The sequence below is a fragment of the Convolutriloba macropyga genome, chromosome 8 (assembly GCF_964194025.1).
Source record: "Convolutriloba macropyga chromosome 8, txConMacr16.3, whole genome shotgun sequence".
Lineage (NCBI taxonomy): Eukaryota > Metazoa > Xenacoelomorpha > Acoela > Convolutidae > Convolutriloba > Convolutriloba macropyga.
In genome coordinates, this window is record NC_134475.1 from 22985332 (window position 1) to 23009959 (window position 24628).

Consider the following 24628-nt stretch of genomic DNA (forward strand, 5'->3'; position numbering starts at 1 on the left):
GCAGACTTGAAAATATCAAACACGAAAGTCGAAAAAATATTTTTAAAATTACTTTGTTTTTGCTACATTGTTTTTACAAAAGCTGAAAACAAAAACAGAAGCATATTGAAAGCCTTTATTGGACAAGTTTATACTTTGAAAAACAAAAAAGTATTACAATTTAATTCTGTAGTTTGTTTTTCTTTTGCTGGGCAACGATTAGAAAAATTATGACTCACTTCCAACGGTAAAATAAGTTTCTGCTTTAAGGTAGAATTTCCGCTTAAAAGTTTGCCTTTAGATTAAGTGCTTTGATTCATGCCTCTGAGTAAATAAAAAAAGAAATCACAAAAATACTATATTAACTGTTTAAAAATAACAACACATGAAAAAGTCACACATGAACATGACAGAAGAACAAAACATGAAAAAGTCTATTTTTTGCATCACGTAGCGCTAATAGCCTCATATATAGTTTAGATGCAATTATAATCGTCGGGTTCATGGATGGCTTAGATTTTACCCAAACCAAGTGCTGTGATCGAACGTTGTTCGGTGGTGTCCTTCCCAAAAGGGAGTGAACAACTTTGGAGTCACAAAGTGTAATTTTTTTTAATTTTTCGACTGTCTTGATTTTTCCCAAAATCTTAATTTTTCCAAATTTTTATTTCATTTCTTGATCTCAGATGACTCATGCTGTTGTTCAATAAGGACTCCAAAACTTTCCCAAAACTTTGTTTATTTCAAAAACCTGTTTTCTTGTTCGCAGTTTAGTCTATTTTAGGTAAGTAATATTCGCTGGCCTCAAAAAAGCTAGTAATGCAATTTGGTAAGGCTCAGCGGTGATGTAGTGCCAGTTGAAGTTTTCTTCCTGAATTACTTAAACCTAAGTATTTTGAATCTTTGATCAAAGGAGAAATGAATATTTTTGGAAAGTGTCAACTCCTTAGATTGCTATCAAAATTCAAAACATCACCACAAGAAAAAGCTACGTTATCACTCTTTTTTGGTGATTGTTGTCCTTGGATGACCGTATCCTATCATGTTGTAATTCTACCAATTTTGATGCCAACTTTGTGGCCAATTTTTAAATCAATAATTGGTTATTTATTGTAGTTATAATTTGTCTCCATTGTAATGTAGTTATTCAAAAAGCATGCATAGCTTTTGATTATTGTTCTTAAGAAAATTTAAACTAGTTTTTACTACATGCAAACTTTAAATTTTTTATTTATTTATATACCTGAGGCTACAGCACTTTAACGAGTTTACAAGTATTATTCGTACCAAAAAAGAAATTGTTGTGTTATAACGTGACCAAGCAAAACTCAATATGATCAAATTTACTATTCCAATTACTGGCTCAAATTTGCATACTTTTCATTAATTTTCTTTCAAATAATTTTGTGGCGTGTATGAACGCATACGAACTCGCAGCTATTCACTAAAAATTATAATTTATGTAAATATGACCGAGTTTAATTAAAGTTAAATAGCAAGCAAATAGTTTCAGCCAGAACTCGTAAATCAGACATTGAAAAGCTCTCATTAAAAACTTACTCTTTTAGCAAAAGTGCGTCAGAGATCAAGCGAGAGAAGTTCGAATATGGGCGCATATAGCTTATCAGGTATATTACTTTTTTACACCTTTTAAGAACATATCATTGTTAAGTGCGTACATATACACCATATCGCGTGAGTGAACCAACTCCATTAAAAAAAACCACAACCATAAATAACGTATTCGCCTTTTGTGGTTTTGAGCTGTTTGTTTAAATAGAAACCCGTTAGCATAACAGTTTTCGCGTGACATTTCAAGTTATTTTTGGTGAAGTACCTTTTCATCAGCTCGATATTGAATCATTTGAGCCTTTTGCCGGTAATTGAATATAACATCTCCAGTAAAAGGTAAGTGACAAGTTAGCAGAGGTGTTTATATAGTTCAAATATCAACTTCGTTTTTTCTACTTCAAAACTTGGGAACTCGAAAGTAATTATCGTTACTTTTTAGGAAAAATGACAATATATGACTTGAGAGATGGTTTCAATAAGTGAATCGCATCAAAACAACAGCATAATCAGTCCAATAATTTAAAAATCTATTAGTAACTACATTTCCCGACCCCACGTCTCAGAATCTTGCAAAAAGTGAATTTAATTGTGGAACTGAGATCTTAAGGCCAAGGATTCCAGCTAAAAAAGGTAACTTTTCAGGACTTTGATTACCGATTCAACAAATAGTTTGACCGAATCAATAATCACAGTCTTAAAAAGCTACTTTTGACGGGAATTGCTTGCCGTCGAGATCTCAATTCTTAAAATTAAAATTAACTTCGAAAACATTTCCGCGTAAGAAAAAGTTTCATAGTAAAATTTTTTTTTACGAAAACCGTTGGTTTAATCATCTCAATTCATGATAAGTACTGTAAAATGAGCAGTGGAAAAAATTGTTTACTAATAATATATTTTTTATTATAGAGCAGAAGCAAATTGACGAAGATATGGCGAGGTGCGTCGACTGTTTCCACCGGACTGTCCGATTCCCGGAGAAACTCATGTCCAAACTATTCTACAATTATGGCAAAATTGTCGCCAAATATCCCTGGCCTGTCCTGATAGTCGGGTTCCTCATCCAGGCACTTTTGGCTCTCGGACTGATCCGGCTATCTACCGGATACAAGGAAGCAGACACCGTGGACGCTTTCATCGCCAGAGGCACCTGGCTTTGGAAAGAGCGGCAACAATTTGTGGACACATTTGATATTGGTTTTGACAATTACTGGCCAGCGCACTTGTATGACCTTCCAGAGTTCTACATTCTGTATATACAGGCTAAGAACGATACAAACATTCTAAATACACAAGGCATGGCTGAGATTTTGAATTACTGTCGCACGTTTGAGACTGTGTCGGCTGAAATTGACGGACAAACGATTGTGTACCAGGATGTCTGCGCAAAATATAGAGGTTAATATCTGAGTTTATTAGTGACCGAAATGAATAACTCCCAGGAAAATTGAATTGTTTTTTTAAACCATCATTGTCTATGGCACTTAGCTTGCCAAACTTTTCTTAAAATCTGAAACCGAACATTACAAAAATTTACGTTTAGAAACCAAGCATACCGAACATTTTGTTACAAAATTTCGCTGTTGCAAAAAAACTAAGCATTATGACCATTTGTTACAAAATTTTGGTCGTTTTTGTTTGGTTTTCTGGACTAAGGAAGTTTACCGGAGCAAGATTAAATGAAATATTGTTTGTGTTGCCCGATTTCTCTACGCCAAATGATATATGTTGATAATATTGTCTGAACCTACTGGAAAGTAATAAAACATATGGCTTATTTGAACCGGATCCTAATAACTTAGTGAATCAGCATCGAATCACTATTTAAGCTCTGTATTTCTACCCTATTCAGTACTATGTTTATATTTTTTAGACTTCTCACGTTGACATTCTGAACAAAAAAATCAGCTCTGAATTTTTAAAAAGCAGTGATTTTTACAAAATATGCCCTCATTAAATTAAAAACATCGGATCCTCATGATGTCAACCTTAACTCTGCTCAGAGAAACCCAAGACGGGGTCTGCGTTGCCCAGAAAAACCCAAGTCTTGGCCTCTCTCTGCCCAGAGATGTCTCAAGTCTTGGCTCCGCTTCCCAAGTCTTGGCATCTATCTGCCAAGACTTGGTCTCTAGAAAATCTCTGAATCAGGCCTGATGGTCTCTGGGGGCTCAGTACGGGACTGTATATGCGCAGATTATAGATGACTTACATGTGTATTCTCTTCTCAGTAAGTAACCTCAACACTTAACAAAGTGCAGTGCATCAAACCGTACAAGTTTTCTCTATGCTGGATTTTGCTATGTTCTAGTTTTGGTAACGGGGGGGGGGGGTGCATTAGCTTTTATATCAGCATTTAAATACTTAATTTTCAATATAAACTTTGCGAAATGCATCGCTAAATCTTCATAGCTAGCATTTAAAGTTAGTGTGTTTTTCCATCGATTTTGATCTTGGCTGAGTTTTAAAGGTCGCACAGTCCCGACATTCTGAGGGGAGATTTCACAGGTGTGCTCTCGAGTGAGTCTGATAATATTCGGTCTCGCACCTCGTCCGTCCTGGGCAATCTATATCTCCACGACAAAGTGCTTTAGATTTTATATGAACATATGCTCTTATTTGAGTTAATTTATAGGCGACTGTGTCAGGTCATTCGAGTGCGACAGTTTGCTTGCCCTGAGCCAAGCTGTGGTCAACCCAGCCTCCGGATTCCTGTATGCCTCCCTCTCGCCTCTACTTAGCATCTTCGGGCAAGAGTTCGGTCCCCTTAGTGTTACGTGGGTTTGGGGTAACACTTCGACTGAGACTGTGATTTCCAGTGCAACCCATCTGGCTTTGTACAGTTACGTAAAGAGAACAGACCAGGGTGAGAAATGGAGTGCCGAGGTATTCCAGCAATTGGATACACTGAGAAAAACTTTCACCAACGCCAACTACTATCTTTACAGCTATGCTCAGGGTAAGTTAAATGCACAATTACTGTTTTACTATGAAAAATAACAGTTCCAAACTTTTCGTTGAAAACTTCTTCAACTTGAGTCAAATGCTAAGCACATCCAAATTTTGCTATCAGCCTTGTCAGTAAAATTTTCTGCGAGCCTAAGATTTTGGAACAATTGAATCAAATTTTTGGCTGAGTCATATTTATTGAAAAACATAGGAGGTGACTAAAATAGCGGGATTAAATTTCAGATTTGTGTGAAATTAACTGACAAACAGTTACCATGAACAAATGTGCAACTAATTGTTCCCAAACTCTACAAAATGGGGGCGGGTCATTTTTTCATTAAACGGATCGATATCTTAGCATCTTTGCAGAGAGGAACAAAACTTATTCAAGCGACTCTTTCAAACTTTTCATTTCTCGAGGAATTTATAAAATCAAGCGATTATTGCTTTTTTCTAAGTGATTTTTACTTTTTCCGAAAGCTAATATTCGCATATTGGAATAGTATCTTTAAGTTATTCTGTTTGTAGTTAAAATATTTTGTTCTCATTTCTCTCCTTCAGCTTTTTCACTGATAAAAAAAATCAATTCGAAAGACAAAATCAATCGAACCGTGAATCTTTTTGGTTGCATTCAAATTAAATTAGAGTTGGTGCCAGAAATAAAACAGTGTCAAAAAAATATCTAGGAAAAAGATTTTTAATTTTTCTCAAAAGAAGATTGTAGAAATTATTTAAGTCCTGATGTCTCTTTAATGCGATTTTTTGTTTGGCCAATTTTTGTCTGACCCTCTTGACAGTTCATCCTCAAAAATGGGATAAGCATGTAACACCCTGAGGGCACTCAGTTCTCTATTTGCCTTTCGCATTAAGCGCATTTGCAAGTTTTAAAGTGTCATATCACTGTAGCGCTATATTTTTTAACGCCAGATTTTTCTTAAATCAGTGTCAGATTTTAAAACCTGCAAGAGCGTGCTGTGTTTCAAGTAAAGTGATGTGACCTGTGAAAGCCATCTCGAACATCTGGCTTACAGCTCGAAGCTGGTTCACATATCTTGAATTTGATTCACTAAATCTTTTCTTAGACATATAGCTGATTGGAATGATGGAGGTTGAGCGAGAACATCTTAATGTAAATTGTACATAGCTTGACAAGAAGCTCTACTTGTTCAACGTATGGCTAGAGAAAAGAAGTCTTGAGTAGCAAGAATGAACATGAGAGCGGCTTATAAGAGATGTCTAAGTTCTAGAGATTACGACAAGTTGGTGTAATGGATAGCACACTGGGTGTGCAAGTAAGAGATGCTGGTTCGAAGCCTGTTCCGGCACTTTTCACAGCAGTTGCGCCCGCTTAGACTCCCTGAAATGGAACATTATGTGCAAACTCACATTACCTATCTTTCTTGTTTATTTTTCAGGGCGTAAAGAAGACAGCGATTTGAGAGATGACACGATTCCGCTTTTGGGCGGGTGTGTGGCTGTGATCTTTGTGTACTGCTGTGTGGCCACATTCAACCTCAAAGTGAAAGGAAACAGGGTCATACTCACTCTGGCAGGTCTCATTTCTTCAGCCGTGTCTATTGCCGGTGCATTCGGGGTCATGTTGGCGGCTGAAGTGCCTCTTGTGTCCATATCGATCATCATTCCCTTCATTGTTGCAGGTACCACTGCTGAAGTTATAAAGGAAATTCGGATCTAATGTGTTTCGCCCAAAGTGTTTTTATGATACCACTTACAAATTTCGAGTTGTTTAACGGCCCGTTACGATAAAAAATAGCACGTGCACTGGGGGGGGGGGGCATGTGGGGTGGTAGAGGTGTGAAAGTTTTATGGTCACTAAGCTTGGTGTGGGGTGAGAGAATAGGTCTATAAACTATTGTAGCAGATCTGTGAGTTTTGAGTTTGATAATAATGAATTACGAGATCTGCTGTTCAATAAAAATATCCAATAATAAATATAGGAAATGAAATGAACTCGTCCAAAAGAAAACACGATTATACTGATGCATGTTGCTGCTCCGTATGTTTTAATAAGAGCTTAGTGTAAGCCATTTAAATAATTCTGATTTTTTTCCTAAAAGAAGTTATCGACAGGACTATTAAAGAATCGCTATTTTAAAAGAATGACTGTCCTCTTTTTGAAACACTCAGGTGCAAGTTTCAGAATGCCAGATCTGTGAAGTGGCAGTTTCTATAATACCGAATTTTCCTATATACAGAGCCAAATTTTAAAGTTGCGTTTAAGTTTGCGTTTCAATCAAGATCACGTGACTAAGTTGCTAAATTCAACGCAGAATTCTGGCTTATTTCTCGAAACCCTTCGTGGTTCTCGAACATGATAGTTGAAACTATCATGTGTCTCTTCCCCTCTTTTAGGAATCGGCATTGACGCAGCCCTGGTTCTCAGTACAGAATGGGCTAGCTTGTCACCTGCAAATGGTGGCATCAGCGACCCCGTTGAGAGGGTGGGCGTTGTGATGGAGAGGGCATTCGTGGGTGTCACCTTGTCCCATTTGACCTCTGTGATCGCCTTCCTGGTCGGATTGGTGTCTCCATTCCCAGCTGTGGACTATCTCTGTGGATACATGGGTTAGTACATGAACGGACCTAAAGCCAAGTCAGTTTCAGTACTGGACAATTCTAATTTCAGTACTGATTCAGAGTTGCGACCATGTCACTTTTTGCACTTACCACCCTAAAAACAATTCTTAGACATGACAAGCACGTCTAAATGCACGTCTCTGCCAAGTTTCTTGGGTGGAGTTTCCCATATAGGTACAATAACCTTACATTTTCGGATATTTTTTGTGAACAAACAGCCAGTTGCCAATAAGTGCTGGGCAAACAATTTTTTTTGTCGTCTTGTTAAGGCTAACGCTTGAACTAAATTATTTTTTATTTTAAATTTTGTAGTTAGTTGAAAAAATTGTTCTGGACCCACATCAAGGTGTGTGCCTTCCACAAACCCGAGAAAAATTCCTAAAACATATAGGGTGCCTGAGAACACTTACAAAATTTATTACGGCCCTGTATAAGGCCGTATCAATAATTTGACTGCATCGTAATCATAAGTTGTAGTTGCCGATTGCTCGATTCTGCCCTATTAAAAATGATTTTAATTGATAATAATAAAATGATAATAAAACGCGTGATAATAAAATGGTAATAAAATGGTAATAAAATGATAATAAATGATATTAAAAATAATATAATCTCATTGAAGCTATTTTTTCTCCGCTTTTTTAATCATTGGATAAGATATTCACAGCTCTGAAAAAATTGCAAAATTTGGTACAGTGCGGTATAATTTTGCAATATTTTCTAAGATACTGTTTTTCAGAAAATTTGCCTAAATGTGTAAAACTCAAAATATCTCAGAACTCACTGTATGAATTCTTGCTGTTATTTCCATCCGATACAATACCGTTCTAATTTTCTAAGTTTGGTCAACATGGGGGCTCTGCTATATTTTGAAGTGGCAGCTTTTCCACTGAGCCAGATGCAAGTGCTAACTGGCCCAAAAATTGTAGGAGACAAACAGCAATTTTTTCTTAGCTGCCAAAACATTGAGAATTTTGCCAATCGATTGAATTTAGATGAGGAACTACGTGCTAGCAGGGTAGTACTACATGCTTTCTAATAAAATGTTGAAGGGGAGTAAATCTGAATTGAAAGTACGAGTGAAGTTCGGTTTAGGGATTAAAAAAAAAGAAATAAAAAAGTTTAAATTGCTTAAGATAAAGTAATTAAAATAGAGCCCAAGAAGCGCAAATTGTGAAGCCTAACTATTCAGGTATCATGAAAATGTGTTCAGAGGTAACATTTTGACGGGGTATACATTCATGTAAGTCAATGAAAGTTCTGAAAAGGGAATTTACTTTTTAAAAGTGACTCCAAAGCTTAAATGCAGCACCACAAAAAAACAAACAACCCACTCACAAATAAATTGAATGGATAAATATAGGAAAAGATAAGGACTTTGTTAGCGTCAATTTATCCGTCTTTTTGATAAAAAAGTCTTCTTTTTTAGTACACATAGAGATGTGGAAATGAATCTCGGGAAACACAACCTCAGCCCTATATAGCCGTCTTTTACCTCTCAGAGTAAGAGTGATATCTGCATTTCATTAAAACAAGAGTGTCTAGGTATAGTTTTAAGGCATTTGTTGAATAATTTCCTCTAAAATTTAAAAATTGAACCCTTATTGTAGCTGATAACAACAAAAATGATAACACAGAAATCTTTATTGAAGCGTACTTTATCTGCAACAAATTTTCAAAAAAATTATTAATTGCGCTGTTAGAACCAGCAAAATGTGTTCAGTACAAATTATCAGATGTTAAAAGGCTGCCATATCAAATTTAAGGTCCTTAAGGTAGCGTAAGAACCATTCTGCAGCATTAATATTGTTTACCTGCTTCCGGAACAATAGGGCTAAATACAAGAATTAGTACCATTCTGACGTTGAATTTTCACGTTTTTTCTTGTAAATGTGCTTTTGGTACTTTTGGTAATATTTGCAATTATTATAAGCATGCATTGTTATTCTTATTTGGCAAAGAACTTTCATCCTAAATCAAATATGACTAGCGCATCAGAGCCTAAAATCAAAGCTCATTTAAAACTATTGTAAATTTTTTGAACAAGATAAGGGACTCTCACATTCAACATAAATTTCAGTCCACCCCATTTATGCATGTTTAAACATAATGTTAAAGTAAAGTAGGTCTACATGAACGAACATGAACATTTTGCATTTTATACAAGCTAGCACAGTTAGGCTTTGAAGGTATTAAGTATCTCAACAAAACTCTGTTGCGTATACTGTAGGCATCAATAAAATTTTCTGTATTATATCATTTTTGGTGTTATCGGCTACAAAAGGGGGTCAATTTTTTTTAAAATTGTGTTAGGAAACAATTCTAAAATGCCTTCAATTAACCCAGATACTCTTGTTACAATGAAAAGCAAATATTCGCCAAAATTTGGATTTTGCGGGTTGGCAAAAAAGGGCTACATAAGGCTGGGGGGAGCGCTAGCAGAAAAGATTCCAATTGCCTTAGATAATCGGAGAGGTAATAGAATTCATTGTTTCAATAGTTTGTCTGGTAGGTTGCAAAAACGTATATCTTCTTCAAGTGGTGAAAATTTAGTATTTGCAGTGGTAGAAACTAGCAAGGACGCCCTGGTTTAACAAACCAATTTCAAGGAATAGATTTTAATATAGAGCAGGCAAAACAAGTACATGAAGACAGTCAAACCTATAATGTTCATATTATGAGTTCAAGAGAAGCTGCCATGAAGCTTGAAATTGTATAGGATGTGCATTCTGTTTTTAAATTGGTCCCGACTTGACTATTAGGGTTCTACTTTTTTCATCTCGATCCATTTTAATCCCCCATATTTTAACCCCATATCATTGAACACTTCTCATTTCATCCCGCCAATTTTCAGTCGACATTAAAGGCATGTTTTAACTTAATTGAGTGGATGACTTAATCTCATGTCCAGTTGTAGTTCCAATGCAAATCTCACGGGCCAATGAGGCGGGGCCATGGACCGCGAAGCATGGGCAAAAACTTATTCGACTAACTTTAAAGTATTAATTTAATTATAGATTGAAATCGTAGTGATGTGATGGAGGGATCAGATAAAAGAGAGGTTAAATGAGAGAGGGTTTTAATAATAGGGGTGAAAAAGCGGGACACCAACTATCGGTGCTCAACTAATTGTTAAGATCGTAAGGAGTGATATTAAAGTATAGTACAAAGTACTTGAGAGAAAAAAATTTATGTTGCTAGAACAAAAGATCGAACGACACGAGACCAAAAGTTCGAGCCGCGTATTGAACAATCAAATCTGAGCACTCATTTACAATACAGCGCATAACATCTTCTGTTGTGATATTTTGTTCGGTTGTGATGGATTCGTACCAAGGGCCGCTAAGGCGTGGCCATGGCTTGCGAGGTATGGCCATATCTTGGTAATTATATTTCAACTCGCAAATGATGCTTAAATTCAAACAAAAAGAGTAGAGGAATCTATTCTGTTTCGGCCCCCAGCTTAGTGAGCATAAATTTTTATGACCCCCAGGATAACGTGCTATTACTTACATAGTAACGTTTTATATAACAACATAAATTTTTTAACTGGGGGGTCATAAAAAACACTGGGGGGCCGAAACAAAATAGATCCGATTAGAAATTAATTGTCGATCAGTTGTCCCAATTTTTCTTGTTTTTGATATAGTGCCCTTTCGATCTATCGTCCGGTCACCGAAATTTATATGAGCCTCACTTGAGAGCTCAGTACAATGATATTGTGCTTAACACGTGCAAATTTTTACATTGGAATTTCCAACTTCCTGTATAAATATGGGGTCTTTCTCATTTTAGCCCCCAAGAAATTATAACCCCCATTATGGTATAATTACTATGATTGGGGGCGATAGGTTATTTGACAACTAAGTTGGGGGCTATAAAAAAGCCTTTTGCTGGGGGCAAAAATTAACATTATGCATTTTATACAAGCTAGCCCAGTTAGGTTTTGAAAGTATTAAGTATTTCAACAAAAACTCTGTTGCCTATACTGTAGGCATCAATACAAATTTCTGTATTATATCAATTTTTGTGTTATCGGCTACAAAAATGTCATTTTTTAAAAAAATTGAGTTAGGAAACAATTTCAAAATGCCTTCAATTAACCCAGAAACTTTTGTTACAATGAAAAGCAAAAATTCGACAAAATATCGATTTTGGGGTTTGGCAAAAAAGTGCTACATAAGGCTGGGGGGAGCGCTAGCAGAAAATATTCCAATTGCTTTAGATAATCGGAGAGGTAATAGAATTTATTGTTTCAATAGTTTGTCTAGTAGGTTGCAAAAACGTATATCTTTTTCAAGAGGTGAAAATTAACTCTCTTCAGTGCTAGAAGCTAGCAAGGACGCACTGGTTTAAAAACCATTTTGAAGGAATCGATTTTAAAATAGAGCAGGCAATACAAGTACATGTAGACAATCATATACATATATTGTAGACAACATAATTGTACATGTAGACAACATATATTGTTCATAGTATGAATTCAAGAAATGCTGCCGTGAAGCTTGAAATTGTATAGGATGTGCATTCTGTTTTTAAATTGGTCCCAACTTGACTATTAGGGTTCTACTTTTTTCATCTCGATCCATTTTAACCCCCCATATTTTAACCCCATATCATTGAACACTTCTCATTTCATCCCGCCAATTTGCAGTCGACATTAAAGGCAAGTTTTAACTTAATTGAGTGGATGACTTAATCTCATGTCCAGTTGTAGTTCCAATGCAAGTCTCACGGGCCAATGAGGCGGGGCCATGGACCGCGAAGCATGGGCAAAAACTTATTCGACTAACTTTAAAGTATTAATTTAATTATAGATTGAAATCGTAGTGATGTGATGGAGGGATCAGATGAAAGAGAGGTTAAATGAGAGAGGGTTTTAATAATAGGGGTGAAAAAGCGGGACACCAACTATTGGTGCTCAACTAATTGTTAAGATCGTAAGGAGTGATATTAAAGTATAGTACAAAGTACTTGAGAGAAAAAAATTTATGTTGCTAGAACAAAAGATCGAACGACACGAGACCAAAAGTTCGAGCCGCGTATTGAACAATCAAATCTGAGCACTCATTTACAATACAGCGCATAACATCTTCTGTTGTGATATTTTGTTCGGTTGTGATGGATTCGTACCAAGGGCCGCTAAGGCGTGGCCATGGCTTGCGAGGTATGGCCATATCTTGGTAATTATATTTCAACTCGCAAATGATGCTTAAATTCAAACAATAAGAGTAGAGGAATCTATTCTGTTTCGGCCCCCAGCTTAGTGAGCATAAATTTTTATGACCCCCAGGATAACGTGCTATTACTTACATAGTAACGTTTTATATAACAACATAAATTTTTTAACTGGGGGGTCATAAAAAACACTGGGGGGCCGAAACAAAATAGATCCGATTAGAAATTAATTGTCGATCAGTTGTCCCAATTTTTCTTGTTTTTGATATAGTGCCCTTTCGATCTATCGTCCGGTCACCGAAATTTATATGAGCCTCACTTGAGAGCTCAGTACAATGAGATTGTGCTTAACACGTGCAAATTTTTACATTGGAATTTCCAACTTCCTGTATAAATATGGGGTCTTTCTCATTTTAGCCCCCAAGAAATTATAACCCCCATTATGGTATAATTACTATGATTGGGGGCGATAGGTTATTTGACAACTAAGTTGGGGGCTATAAAAAAGCCTTTTGCTGGGGGCAAAAATTAACATTATGCATTTTATACAAGCTAGCCCAGTTAGGTTTTGAAAGTATTAAGTATTTCAACAAAAACTCTGTTGCCTATACTGTAGGCATCAATACAAATTTCTGTATTATATCAATTTTTGTGTTATCGGCTACAAAAATGTCATTTTTTAAAAAAATTGAGTTAGGAAACAATTTCAAAATGCCTTCAATTAACCCAGAAACTTTTGTTACAATGAAAAGCAAAAATTCGACAAAATATCGATTTTGGGGTTTGGCAAAAAAGTGCTACATAAGGCTGGGGGGAGCGCTAGCAGAAAATATTCCAATTGCTTTAGATAATCGGAGAGGTAATAGAATTTATTGTTTCAATAGTTTGTCTAGTAGGTTGCAAAAACGTATATCTTTTTCAAGAGGTGAAAATTAACTCTCTTCAGTGCTAGAAGCTAGCAAGGACGCACTGGTTTAAAAACCATTTTGAACGAATCGATTTTAAATTAGAGCAGGCAATACAAGTACATGTAGACAATCATATACATATATTGTAGACAACATAATTGTACATGTAGACAACATATATTGTTCATAGTATGAATTCAAGAAATGCTGCCGTGAAGCTTGAAATTGTATAGGAAGTGCATTCTGTTTTGAAATTGGTCGTGACTTGACCATTAGGGTTCTACTTTTTTCACCTCGACCCATTTTGTCCCCGCATACTTAACCCCATATCTTTTAACACCTCTCATTTCATCCCGCCAATTTGCAGTCGAAATTAAAGGCTTGTTTTAACATAATTAAGTGGATGATTTAATCTCATGTTCAGTTGTAGTTCCATAGCAAGTCTCACGGGCCACCGAAATTTATATGAGCCTCACCTGAGAATTCAGTACAATGAGATTGTGCTTAAAACGTGCAAATTTATACATTGGAGTTCCCAACTTCTTGTATAAATCTGGGGTCTTTCCCATTATAGCCCCCCCCCATGAAATTATAACCCCCATTCAGGTATAATTACCATGATTGGGGGCGACAAGTTATTTGACAACTAAGCTGGGGGCTATAATGGAAAGGACCATATATTTGTGCGAACTAAATTTATTGTCTTGAAATCTTTGTAGTTAAAAATCAGGATCTTTTCCGTTTGTGCTCGCAAGTACTTTATACACACCTCAGTTACGGAGCATGTGTTATTACGTACTAAAACATTATGTAAAAATATGGGGATCTATTCTGGTTTACCCCCTCCCCCAGTGTTTTTAACACCCCCCCCGTTACAAACTATATGTTGTTATATAGCACGTTGCTATGTAAAAATAGCACGTGCGCCTGGGGGCGTAAGAAACGTAAGCCTACTAAGCTGGGGGGCCAAAACAGAATAGATACAAATATGGCATGTGCGTCTGGGGGTACAAATAATATGCACCCACTAAGCTGGGCGCTCGAACGGAAAAGATCTAAAATCAATATCCAAAATTTCCAGCTGAAAGGGTTGGACTAATGTTGTTTAGATATCGGTCAATTTTTTATTATTTCCACTTGAAACAACATCAATCTCATGCAGTTAAGATCTTGGATCTATTCTGTTCCCCCCTCAGTGTTTTTTATGACCCCCAGATACAAATTATATGTTTTTATATAGCACGTTGCTATGTAAGAATATAGCACGTGCGCCTGGGGGTCATAAAAAAATTATGCTCACTAAGCTGGGGGGGGGGGGGGGGCAAAACAGAATAGATTCAAAATCTTATTAAAAGATTTCTCTCTGGTCCCCCCCCCCCCGAACCCTTTTCTCTTACTCATTGCTGAGATCAATGACCTCTAGATTTGAACATAGCCGTGACAAGTACATGAGTAACTAAATCACGCCGTGAATGTTTCAACTGGATTATACATTTTTCTCTTTCAGCTGTGTGCATAACTTTCTCTTGGTTCGGTGAAGCCACCGTCTTCCTTTCTTGCCTCTGCATACACAGCAGGTGGGCGAAACAAGACGATGATCACAGCGACCACTCAAAACCCGAACAAAATGGCACAATCTCCGCGGACCCGCCCAGCAAAACCCAACTGACATACGACTCGAGCCCCGTCGAAGTCATGACGACAAATGATGACTTAAGCGTCATTGAATCTCTGCTCATGTGGTTCTTGCCACGATTCGTAATCAATAAATACATCAAGACCATTCTGATTTTTGGTCTGGGCGTGGGGGCTGGTCTGGCTATCATCTCCGTGTACAACATACCTCGGACTGAGCTTTACTCTATTTACTACGAAGATGATTCGTCAATTGGAGAGTTTTACGACGCGAGAAGAACCGAGTACCCGTTCACTGGCAGGATCCAAGTACTATTGGACAAAGAACTCGACTATTCTTCGGATGCGGTCAGACAAACTATTCGGAACTTCTATGCCGACTTTACCGCTACCGGGTTTTATGAAGAACCGTCGGTAAGTATATTTGCTTAAAGGTTTACAACAAAACAATATTTTGTTTAAAATCATAATTATAAAGTCAATAATTTTTTTTGGATAAAGTTGTTTATAGCTGATTGGTGATTGCATCGAAAAGCTAAAACGTGATATGTTGGATTGATAGTATGAAACAAACTCTTAAGTATGGAACGAAACAGATTGGTGAACAATTTTTAATTGATATGCGCTTCTTCGTATTCAAAGAGTTCAACACATCAGGAATTAATATTGGTTTTGAGGATCTTTTTCGTTTATGTCCCCATCACGTTTTGCAACCCCCCCCCCATCGTCTTCTCAGCCGGCTATTACTGCGCTCCTAATTACAATCTAAGAATTTAGATTGTTCAAATTTGCTGTCTTTTTGCTACTCGATTTTTAAAAACAATTTCGAGAACAATCTATGAAGATTAAAAGTTCTTCAACTACTTAAAAAATTTTTCGCAGTTTTGCAGTTTCCATTGTTATTTCTACTCTCTTATTGTTTCAAAATATTTTTCTGTAATAAGTTAGGACAATTTTGCTTAACTGAGTAGTTGGCTAGGGCATAACTGAAAGACTTCGTGCTCGTTCAGGAGTTTTCCTAGTATGTTTTTTGTAAGATGAGACTTTCAGAAAAGATAAACATGTAGACCTAGTGAGCAAGAAATGACCTTGGAGGCTCACAGGTGATTTTAGTAGTCTTTTAGGCTGACATTGGCCTACTTTGGGGTGAGAAGATTAATTTTCAGAATTATTAGAGCTTAAAATTACGCGATTTTTTTTCAATTTTAAGGTTATTGATAACGTTTCGTCAAACAAAAACTAGTTTTGTTTTAGCTATTTTTTGAAATTACTCTTTAGACGCATATGTGTTGGAAATGAAAAATAAACAACAAAGAGCTCTATTAAACGTTTCGGTACATTAAATTTTTTGTTGTCAATTTTTGCGTTTTTTGAGTACTAGGGGCCAATGAAAATTTTTATGGCTTTTTTGTGGGATAGTGGATAGATTTTGCCAGAACTCATTTAGCTAGGGAGATATCAGTTTCATGAAATTTGCAGTTTTCTATAATTTTTTGATGATTTTTCCAAACGTTTGGGCAATTTTTGTTGATTTTTACTCTGTTCGTCTATTAGAGGCTTGAGCATATATCTGTTAAGATGCACGCTTGTTTTTAAGTCAATTTAAGAAGAAGACCATTTTTCAAATTATTATGGATGAATATACTCATTCAAATACCAATAAATTTGCATATTTTTGAATTAATTTCCCAGTTTTTTGTAACATTTGTATTTTTTGAATTCAAGTGATCAGGTAAACCTATTCTGACCATGAAATGGTTATTTATTGTCAGTTTTGGAATTAGCAAATGGTTCAGGAGATCTGAGCATCAATTATTATTACCGAAACGGAATTTTTTGCTCTTTTTTGTAATTTGAAATCAACACGCTGAAACCAAACACAGCCACAAATTAAACACCAATAATTTGTGTTTTCTCAAGGTAATTTGTTAAAATAATTTCGTTATAATTGGTTCCTATTGGTCAGCTGGTCAAATAATGCACTATTCTTTTTCTTTCATTTTTGGGGGTTATATTTCATGACTTCTCCTGCTGTTTTCCTAAAGAATTATTTGAACTTTGTCAGTTTTTTTGTCAATGATAAGTCAAATATGAGTACTGATTTCAACCACGCTAAAGTGATAAACAGAGGGAAAAGAAAACAAATAAGTTAAAAAAAGTTTGATCGAGATATTAGTGTTTACTTGTAAATTTAGTTTTAGTTTTTCCTTTTTGCTGATGTGAAGGCTTCAAACTTTCATAGATGTTTTTTATTAGCACATAGTTTTTTAAGTTAATTGAAGTGCAGTTTTAGATTGATGACTTAGACGATGTTTGTCAGATTAAAATGTCATTAAATTATTTTAATTTGGCTATTCTTAATTTTTTGTTTACTGATATCCTACTCAAATTAATGACGGGGCCAGTTGGTTTTTCATGAAGTTGTAATAGAAGCTACTTATTTCTTTAATTGAAGCTATTTATTTCTTCAATCGATATTTAAAAGTTTTAACAAATTGTCATTTTTTTGCAAATTTCGTCGGTGGCATTTTAGTCCTGCAAATTTTTTGTAGCGCTTTCATTTTTTATTATTTAGTCTCACTAATAACAGATATTATTGTTTGCTACCGAGAAATAATTGAGTTTATTCAAAGTTTTGAGTTCATAATTAGGGTATGTCATGACTTGGCAAAAACAGTTTTAATTATTACCTAAATGTTTTCATCACTTTAAATCTTTGCCCCATTTTTGAAGCATTTGGTTATCTAACAACTTATTCTGATAAACGACGAGTGTAACCAGGTGCTAGTTAAGCATAAAGAATTTCAATCCAAGACTTGATTTTATAGCAATTCTTCTATGACTTCTACGCGAAGAGATCTGGAAAAATTTTAGTTGATTTTTGTTTGAGTCGTGTCCAGTTTTGATTTTTAATTGCTGGTTGTGCTACTTAGTATTACAAAAACAAAGCCCATTGGTCTTCTAGTAGAACTTCCTTGTCGCCAACTTTTAAATGTCGTTTTTGTTGATTTAGATACATTTTGTTTTTGAATGAATATTGTTGAATTTTCAAATCTCGCTTTCGTTTGTGGTTGTTTCTCTCCATTTTCGGCGTAATAGAACTGCTATTGGGTGTTTATGGTGTTATTTTTTATTTGAAAGCTTTTCTGTCTGGCAACGACTGAAAGTGTATGTTATTCTCTAATTAGAATGAAGTCATCAAAAGTACAGTAACATTCCAAAGTTTTAATGGTTGGTCATAAATAAAACCCAAGCCGATCTTCTTATGTAATTTCTCATACTACGAATTTTTAGTCCAATCATTTGCGTCTGACCATTTGACTTTTCAGCCTCAAAAACAGGACAAAGAGGTAAAGCCCTGAGGTGAAGTTTATCTATGAAAATGTTGAATTAAGAAAAGTTGCCAAAATTCTCAATTTATTACGGCTGAGTGTCCAAAACAAAAAAATATATATTTTAATTATTTCTTAAAACATTAAGTTTCTACCTTACTTGTATTAGGCTTTATTATAAACTGCTTCTAACATTCATGAACTGCTTAAGTTATAAAATAAAAATCGATCTGTCGAAAAGGCATCTGATCATACTGTAGTTCTTTTCCAATTTCCTCATCGGACTTTTCCCTGACCAAATGACTCCTAATCAGACTCAAATCAGACCATCATCCAGGCTAACGTTAGGTCAGTCCAGACCCTGTTATTTCTCACTAAGGATGGCCCAGAGTGCGCGCGAGTTCTGTCTGTTCAGACATAAGGTTCCTTTCTTGCCTTGACCTGGGAGTTAAAGTTAGCCTAATATTTTTAAAGTAATCATTAGTAGTTCTGCCAGTAGAATGCAAGTATTTCTTGAAGTAAAAATTTTCGGAATGCTGGAACAATTGCCGAACAATTGACGAAAGCAAGGCTTGAACAATTTTTCGTTGTTCAGCTCTCTTTCGTGACTCCTCAGCGAAGGATGAAGATGCCAGTAACTGTTGTATTGAAGTATATTGATAATAATTTCTAACATATTATCAAAATATATTAAAAAAATTACCAATTAACCTATTATCATAATATTTCTAACATATGTCTCTTGTTTAGACTTATTGGATACCCATTTTTGAGCAAGGCATGGCGGCACAAAACCAAACCATATTCTACAACAATGAGGCTATATTCAACCAACAAGTGTATGGATACTTTCAAGCCCTAGGCAGCACTACTGATGGTCAGCTGCGCTATATCCGATTCTTGCAGGATGATATTGTGTTCGCCAATCCACCCACAGATTTGAAGGTAAGTATTATTTTTATTATTATTATCTTATGAATGTTATTATCCTATTTTTATCCTATCCTTTTTCTCCTGTGTTTTTAGGAGATTGGCTTTTTCTCCTAATATTGTTGATAATAGTAATAATAATAATTTTTCTGAATGGTTAAAACCAGCAATTTGCTCAAGTGTTTTTTAAACCAGGAAATAGGTAAAGAACGTGTCCGGACAAAACAGTCCTAAATTGCTAAATAATCCAGACAAAACAGTCCCAGACAAAACAGTCCCAAATTGCTAAATATTCCCAGACAAAACAGTCCCAAATTGCTAAATATTCCCAGACAAAACAGTCCCAGACAAAACAGTCCCAAACAAAACAGTCCCAAATTGCTAAATATTCCCAGACAAAACAGTCCCAAATTGCTAAATATTCCCAGACAAAACAGTCCCAGACAAAACAGTCCCAAATTGCTAAATATTCCCAAACAAAACAGTCCCAGACAAAACAGTCCCAAATTGCTAAATATTCCCAGACAAAACAGTCCCAGACAAAACAGTCCCAAATTGCTAAATATTCCCAGACAAAACAGTCCCAGACAAAACAGTCCCAGACAAAACAGTCCCAAATTGCTAAATATTCCCAGACAAAACAGTCCCAGACAAAACAGTCCCAAATTGCTAAATATTCCCAAACAAAACAGTCCCAGACAAAACAGTCCCAAATTGCTAAATATTCCCAGACAAAACAGTCCCAGACAAAACAGTCCCAAATTGCTAAATATTCCCAGACAAAACAGTCCCAGACAAAACAGTCCCAGACAAAACAGTCCCAAATTACTAAATATTCCCAGACAAAACAGTCCCAGACAAAACAGTCCAATATTACTAAATATTTCCAGACAAAACAGTCCCAAACAAAACAGTCCCAAATTGCTAAATATTCCCAGACAAAACAGTCCCAGACAAAACAGTCCCAAATTGCTAAATATTCCCAGACAAAACAGTCCCAGACAAAACAGTCCCAAATTGCTAAATATTCCCAGACAAAACAGTCCCAGACAAAACAGTCCCAAACTGCTAAATATTCCCAGACAAGACAGTCCCAGACAAAACAGTCCTAGACAAAACAGTCCCAAATTGCTAAATATTCCCAGACAAAACAGTCCCAGACAAAACAGTCCCAAATTGCTAATTATTCCCAGACAAAACAGTCCCAAATTACTAAATATTCCCAGACAAAACAGTCCCAGACAAAACAGTCCAATATTACTAAATATTTCCAGACAAAACAGTCCCAGACAAAACAGTCCCAAATTGCTAAATATTCCCAGACAAAACAGTCCCAGACAAAACAGTCCCAAATTGCTAAATATTCCCAGACAAAACAGTCCCAAATTACTAAATATTCCCAGACAAAACAGTCCCAGACAAAACAGTCTAATATTACTAAATATTTCCAGACAAAACAGTCCCAGACAAAACGGTCCCAAACTGCTAAAAATTCCCAGACAAAACAGTCCCAGACAAAACAGTCCCAAATTGCTAAATGTTTTCAGACAAAACAGTCCCAGACAAAACAGTCCCAAATTGCTAAATATTCCCTGACAAAACAGTCCCAAATTGCTAAATATTCCCAGACAAATCAGTCACAGACAAAACAGTCCCAAATTGCTAAATATTCCCAGACAAAACAGTCCCAGGCAAAATAGCCAATAAAAGTAGAAAAATTAGTCCCAGTCAAAATAGTCCCGAATAAATTTCGAAACCATTGTAGATATAATCTACAAACAATAAACAAACCTAATCTATGAACTAAGCTTCTGAATACATTGTTTTTAATTGATATGAATTAGCGTTAAACCAAAAAAAATCGGTTCAAAGTACATCATTCAAAAATAAGTTGTAATCGGCTAAATATTTGTTTTAGGACATACAATTATATGAATAGATTATGGCGTTTCGTTGTTTTTTATTTCAATTTTTCCCTATTTTTTCACTGCTTTCCGCTTTGCGTCACATTCCATTTTGCGTTTGAAAACTAGTGAAATCCACAGTGGAAAATATGAAATATTAAAACTTTCTGTTGACTATTTATCCCAAATTTTATAACAAAGTTTTGAGTTTGCTTCAATCAGGTTTGTTTCAACGAATGCAGACAGAAAACGTAAACTGTTTTTAAGTTAGAGAATTGTTCTTAAGAACTGTAAAAACTATTCTTAAGTAGATTTTGGTATCAATCTTAGCACGGGGGATTTCTATGAAAATGATCAATTGATTTCAAGACTAAAAAACATTAAATTCAAAACTTAAAAACTGAGAGTTAAAGTTTACATTATGTAAACTAACGATCTCATTAATTAGTTTCAAAAACTTCTTATACGTATATATATATATATATATATATATATATATATATATATATATATATATATATATGCAGTTTTTTAAGAAAATTGACATCTTATATGTTTTGACGAGATGTATCAGGTTTGTTTCAATTGGGTTTGAAACAGTTGAGGTATCTTAATCTGTTCCAGATAGTGCGATCTCGTATCTACATTTCTCTAACAGCCTCCACTACGGGTGACGCTGGCTTCAACGAAGAGATCCTGGATGCGACCAAAGATGTTCTGGACAAGTATGAGGACTCCTTGAATGTCTACTGCTACAGCTTCGTCTTCTCTGAGTTCGAAAGGAACATCCTGTTGAGAGGAGAAGTGTGGATCTCAGTTTCAATCGTGGCTGGTATGTTCATCACTATTTAATTTGAGTTCCCAAATTGTCAAATTGCGGGGCGTTTAACTAAATCGAACAGACGGTTAAAAGATTTCGACTACTTGACAGGATCATATTTAAATAAGCATCTCTAACACAGAGTAACTCGTCAGCCAGTAACGGTTGATCTTTCATTTTTGAAATCGGTCGGAAAATGCGAAAATGCTTGTGTGATAATGCAAATACTCCTAGCATTGTCCTTTTTTAACTTTTTTACGGTTGCCTCATCAAGTACATACATTTGCGTAACGCAAACTTTGCCAATCCATAAGAGTAAAATAAAGTTTAAGGTGATCTAATTGCATATATTCTGTCCCGCCATCCGTGTCTTTCATGGCCCCACTTAATTAAAATTTATGTGGTTATATAGCAAGTTACTATGTATAAAAAGTACGTACGCCTGGGGGGGGGGGGGGCGTGCGTAAAAGTTATATGCGCACTAAGCTGTGGGCCGAAACAGAATAGATCCATCTAGATCCATCTAATATTTACCGTATAGGTCACGTTTTGTTTTTAGAGGTTAGAGGAAGCTATAAATTCATATCCATTATGTGTTATCTGTGTTCGCAATGTTGTTTGTTTATTTTGTAAATATAGTTATTGTTTGTTTGTTGTGTTGGTTGAATAGTGGTGGCGATGGTGGTGACTCTCTTCTTCATTCCCTCTCTCACAGTCTACTTCCTTGTCATCTTCTCCTTCTTCTCTGCCATGGTGTCTGCGATGGGACTCATGGGTGCATGGAATCTCACGTACTCACTCGCAACATACATCCAAATCATGCTTGGATTCGGTTAGCAGTCCATCATCACTTTGTTCGAATTTTGAATCGTTTTTGATGGTATATACTTTTGCTCACTTTCATTCAGGGCACTAGCTCTCAGACATAAAAGTGAATGTAAGATAACAGTCAGTCATATACGTAACTTTCGGAACTGACTTCATACACGTAAGGAGAAAAACGTTGAAAATGTTTTTTTTCATTATTCATCGAAATTTGTAACAAGCCTCAAAATACGTTGCCATTTTTATTTTAGTAAAATTTCATTTTCTGGAAACACCAGAGCTATAGAGATCATTAGATAGATTTTTCCTCGAGTCAATAACCACGAATTTTGAACTAAGGGTAGCGAAAAGGAATTGTTTCCTTGGAAAAACTTTTATCTTGCAATACAAAATTAAAATGTAATCAGAAATAACTGCAATGAAGGCTGTTGCTATACCCCATTAAATGCGTAGAAGTTATAAATGTTTGACATTTGAGTGATAGTGGTTATGATTACATGATTACATTGAGTAAGTCCAGGACTCCAACCCGGTTGCATCTTTTGATGATCCAATCAGGAGTAATTTTGAACAAGGGTCTTCACATTTGACAATTGTGTTAAATTACTTCATCATTGCAGGCGTGTTACCGCGCTGAACTCTTAAGTAAACTCACTCGAAGCTGGTTTTTCATATCGTATCTTAATACATTTTTAAATAATACTTACTTACATTAAATAATTTTAGTTGTTCTGTAAGTCGCACCGACCTATTTTGTAAGTGGGTTTAATTCGGTACCAATAGACGCTTGTAATGACTATGAATTACAAGAGTTGATTGTGATGTGTTTGTGCTTGTAGGTTTATGCATTGACTACATGGCCCACATGGCGAGAGGATATATGGTGGCAGAGGGAGATAGTCCCAGACACAAAGTCAAAGCCACTCTGGCAACCACTGGCGTCGCCATGACTAACGCCGTCGTCACATCAGTTCTCGGAATTGTCATGCTTAGTGCCGCACCCAGTTTTGCGGCCAGAACTTTCTTCAGGTCCGAATTTAAAATTAATTCTAATGGCCATATGTAATGGCTGGTGTTTAAATGTTGCTTTGAAGTGTTTTACGAGAAGAATGTTTGCAAATTTAGGTTAGCGAAGTCGATCGGGGCAGTGAATTGGGAAATCAAACTTGCTGGCTCCCAAAAAAATTACTCAAATAAGGGGGAAAAACAAAACGTGCCAAAACGAAAAGAAAAATGATCAATTTTGTGCGTGAAGATACAAAAGTTTTTGTGACTACCTGAAGTTCTTTCAAGCGCTGCTGACCATTTTCATTACAGAAATGGGCAAGAGTTTCTTCAACAGACTAAACGAAAAAGAAATCGGATTTATTCTGTTTCGGTCCGCAGTGTTTTTTTTTTCATAGCCCCGTCACAAATGATGCGTTGTTGTATATAGTACGTTAATATGTAACAAAGTGATGGGCTGTAACTGGGAAGCGCCTGGTTGAGGGAGGGGGTAAAATAAATCCGACAAATCCCCCGGTAAAAAAATCTTTTACATGACAAATTGAAGAACAAAATTGATCATTTATTCTTTTTTGGTTTAGGTCAATGTTCCTGATCTATCTGTGCAGCTACGTGTTCGGAGTGTGGCTTCTTGCGGCTGTGTTGTCCATTTTGACGCCTGTCTTTTTGTACAACGAGAGGGAGGATAAGAAAAGAAGTGGATCGGTGACGCCTGAAGAAATTTTGGAGCCCAATACGTACCAAAATGGAGCTGAAAAAAGGAGCGTATTCCAAGAGCAGATGTAAAACCAAAGAAGTCTATTTTGATTTTGAAAATGGCTTTTAATTATCAATTATCATGGGTGAGCGAGCATTGAACTGAAATACGTTTTATTGAACGACAAATATTAAATATTAGCTTACATTTAGTGTAAAAATTGTGAATTATTTTGCATACTATTGTCCAATAAATGAAAAAATGATTTTGTACAATGCTTCATTGACACCTCTATCAATTTC

The 24628-nt window shown here is 35.8% G+C and overlaps 1 protein-coding gene across 2 annotated transcripts; it reads left to right on the forward strand.

Moving 5' to 3' along the window:
* The first annotated feature begins 1440 nt into the window (after window positions 1-1440).
* LOC142344596 (patched domain-containing protein 3-like) lies at window positions 1441-24628 on the forward strand. Of its 2 annotated transcripts, none has more exons than XM_075396387.1 (11): window positions 1441-1607; window positions 2458-2946; window positions 4181-4504; window positions 5910-6152; window positions 6868-7080; window positions 14686-15227; window positions 18896-19090; window positions 21604-21811; window positions 22470-22631; window positions 23464-23653; window positions 24211-24628. In XM_075396387.1, the coding sequence occupies exons 1-11, from the start codon at window positions 1586-1588 to the stop codon at window positions 24413-24415; spliced, it is 2793 nt and encodes a 930-aa protein (XP_075252502.1). In that variant the 5' UTR covers window positions 1441-1585; the 3' UTR covers window positions 24416-24628. The 2 variants fall into 2 exon arrangements, with proteins under 2 accessions (XP_075252502.1, XP_075252503.1); XM_075396388.1 differs by lacking the exon at window positions 1441-1607 and adding an exon at window positions 1651-1887.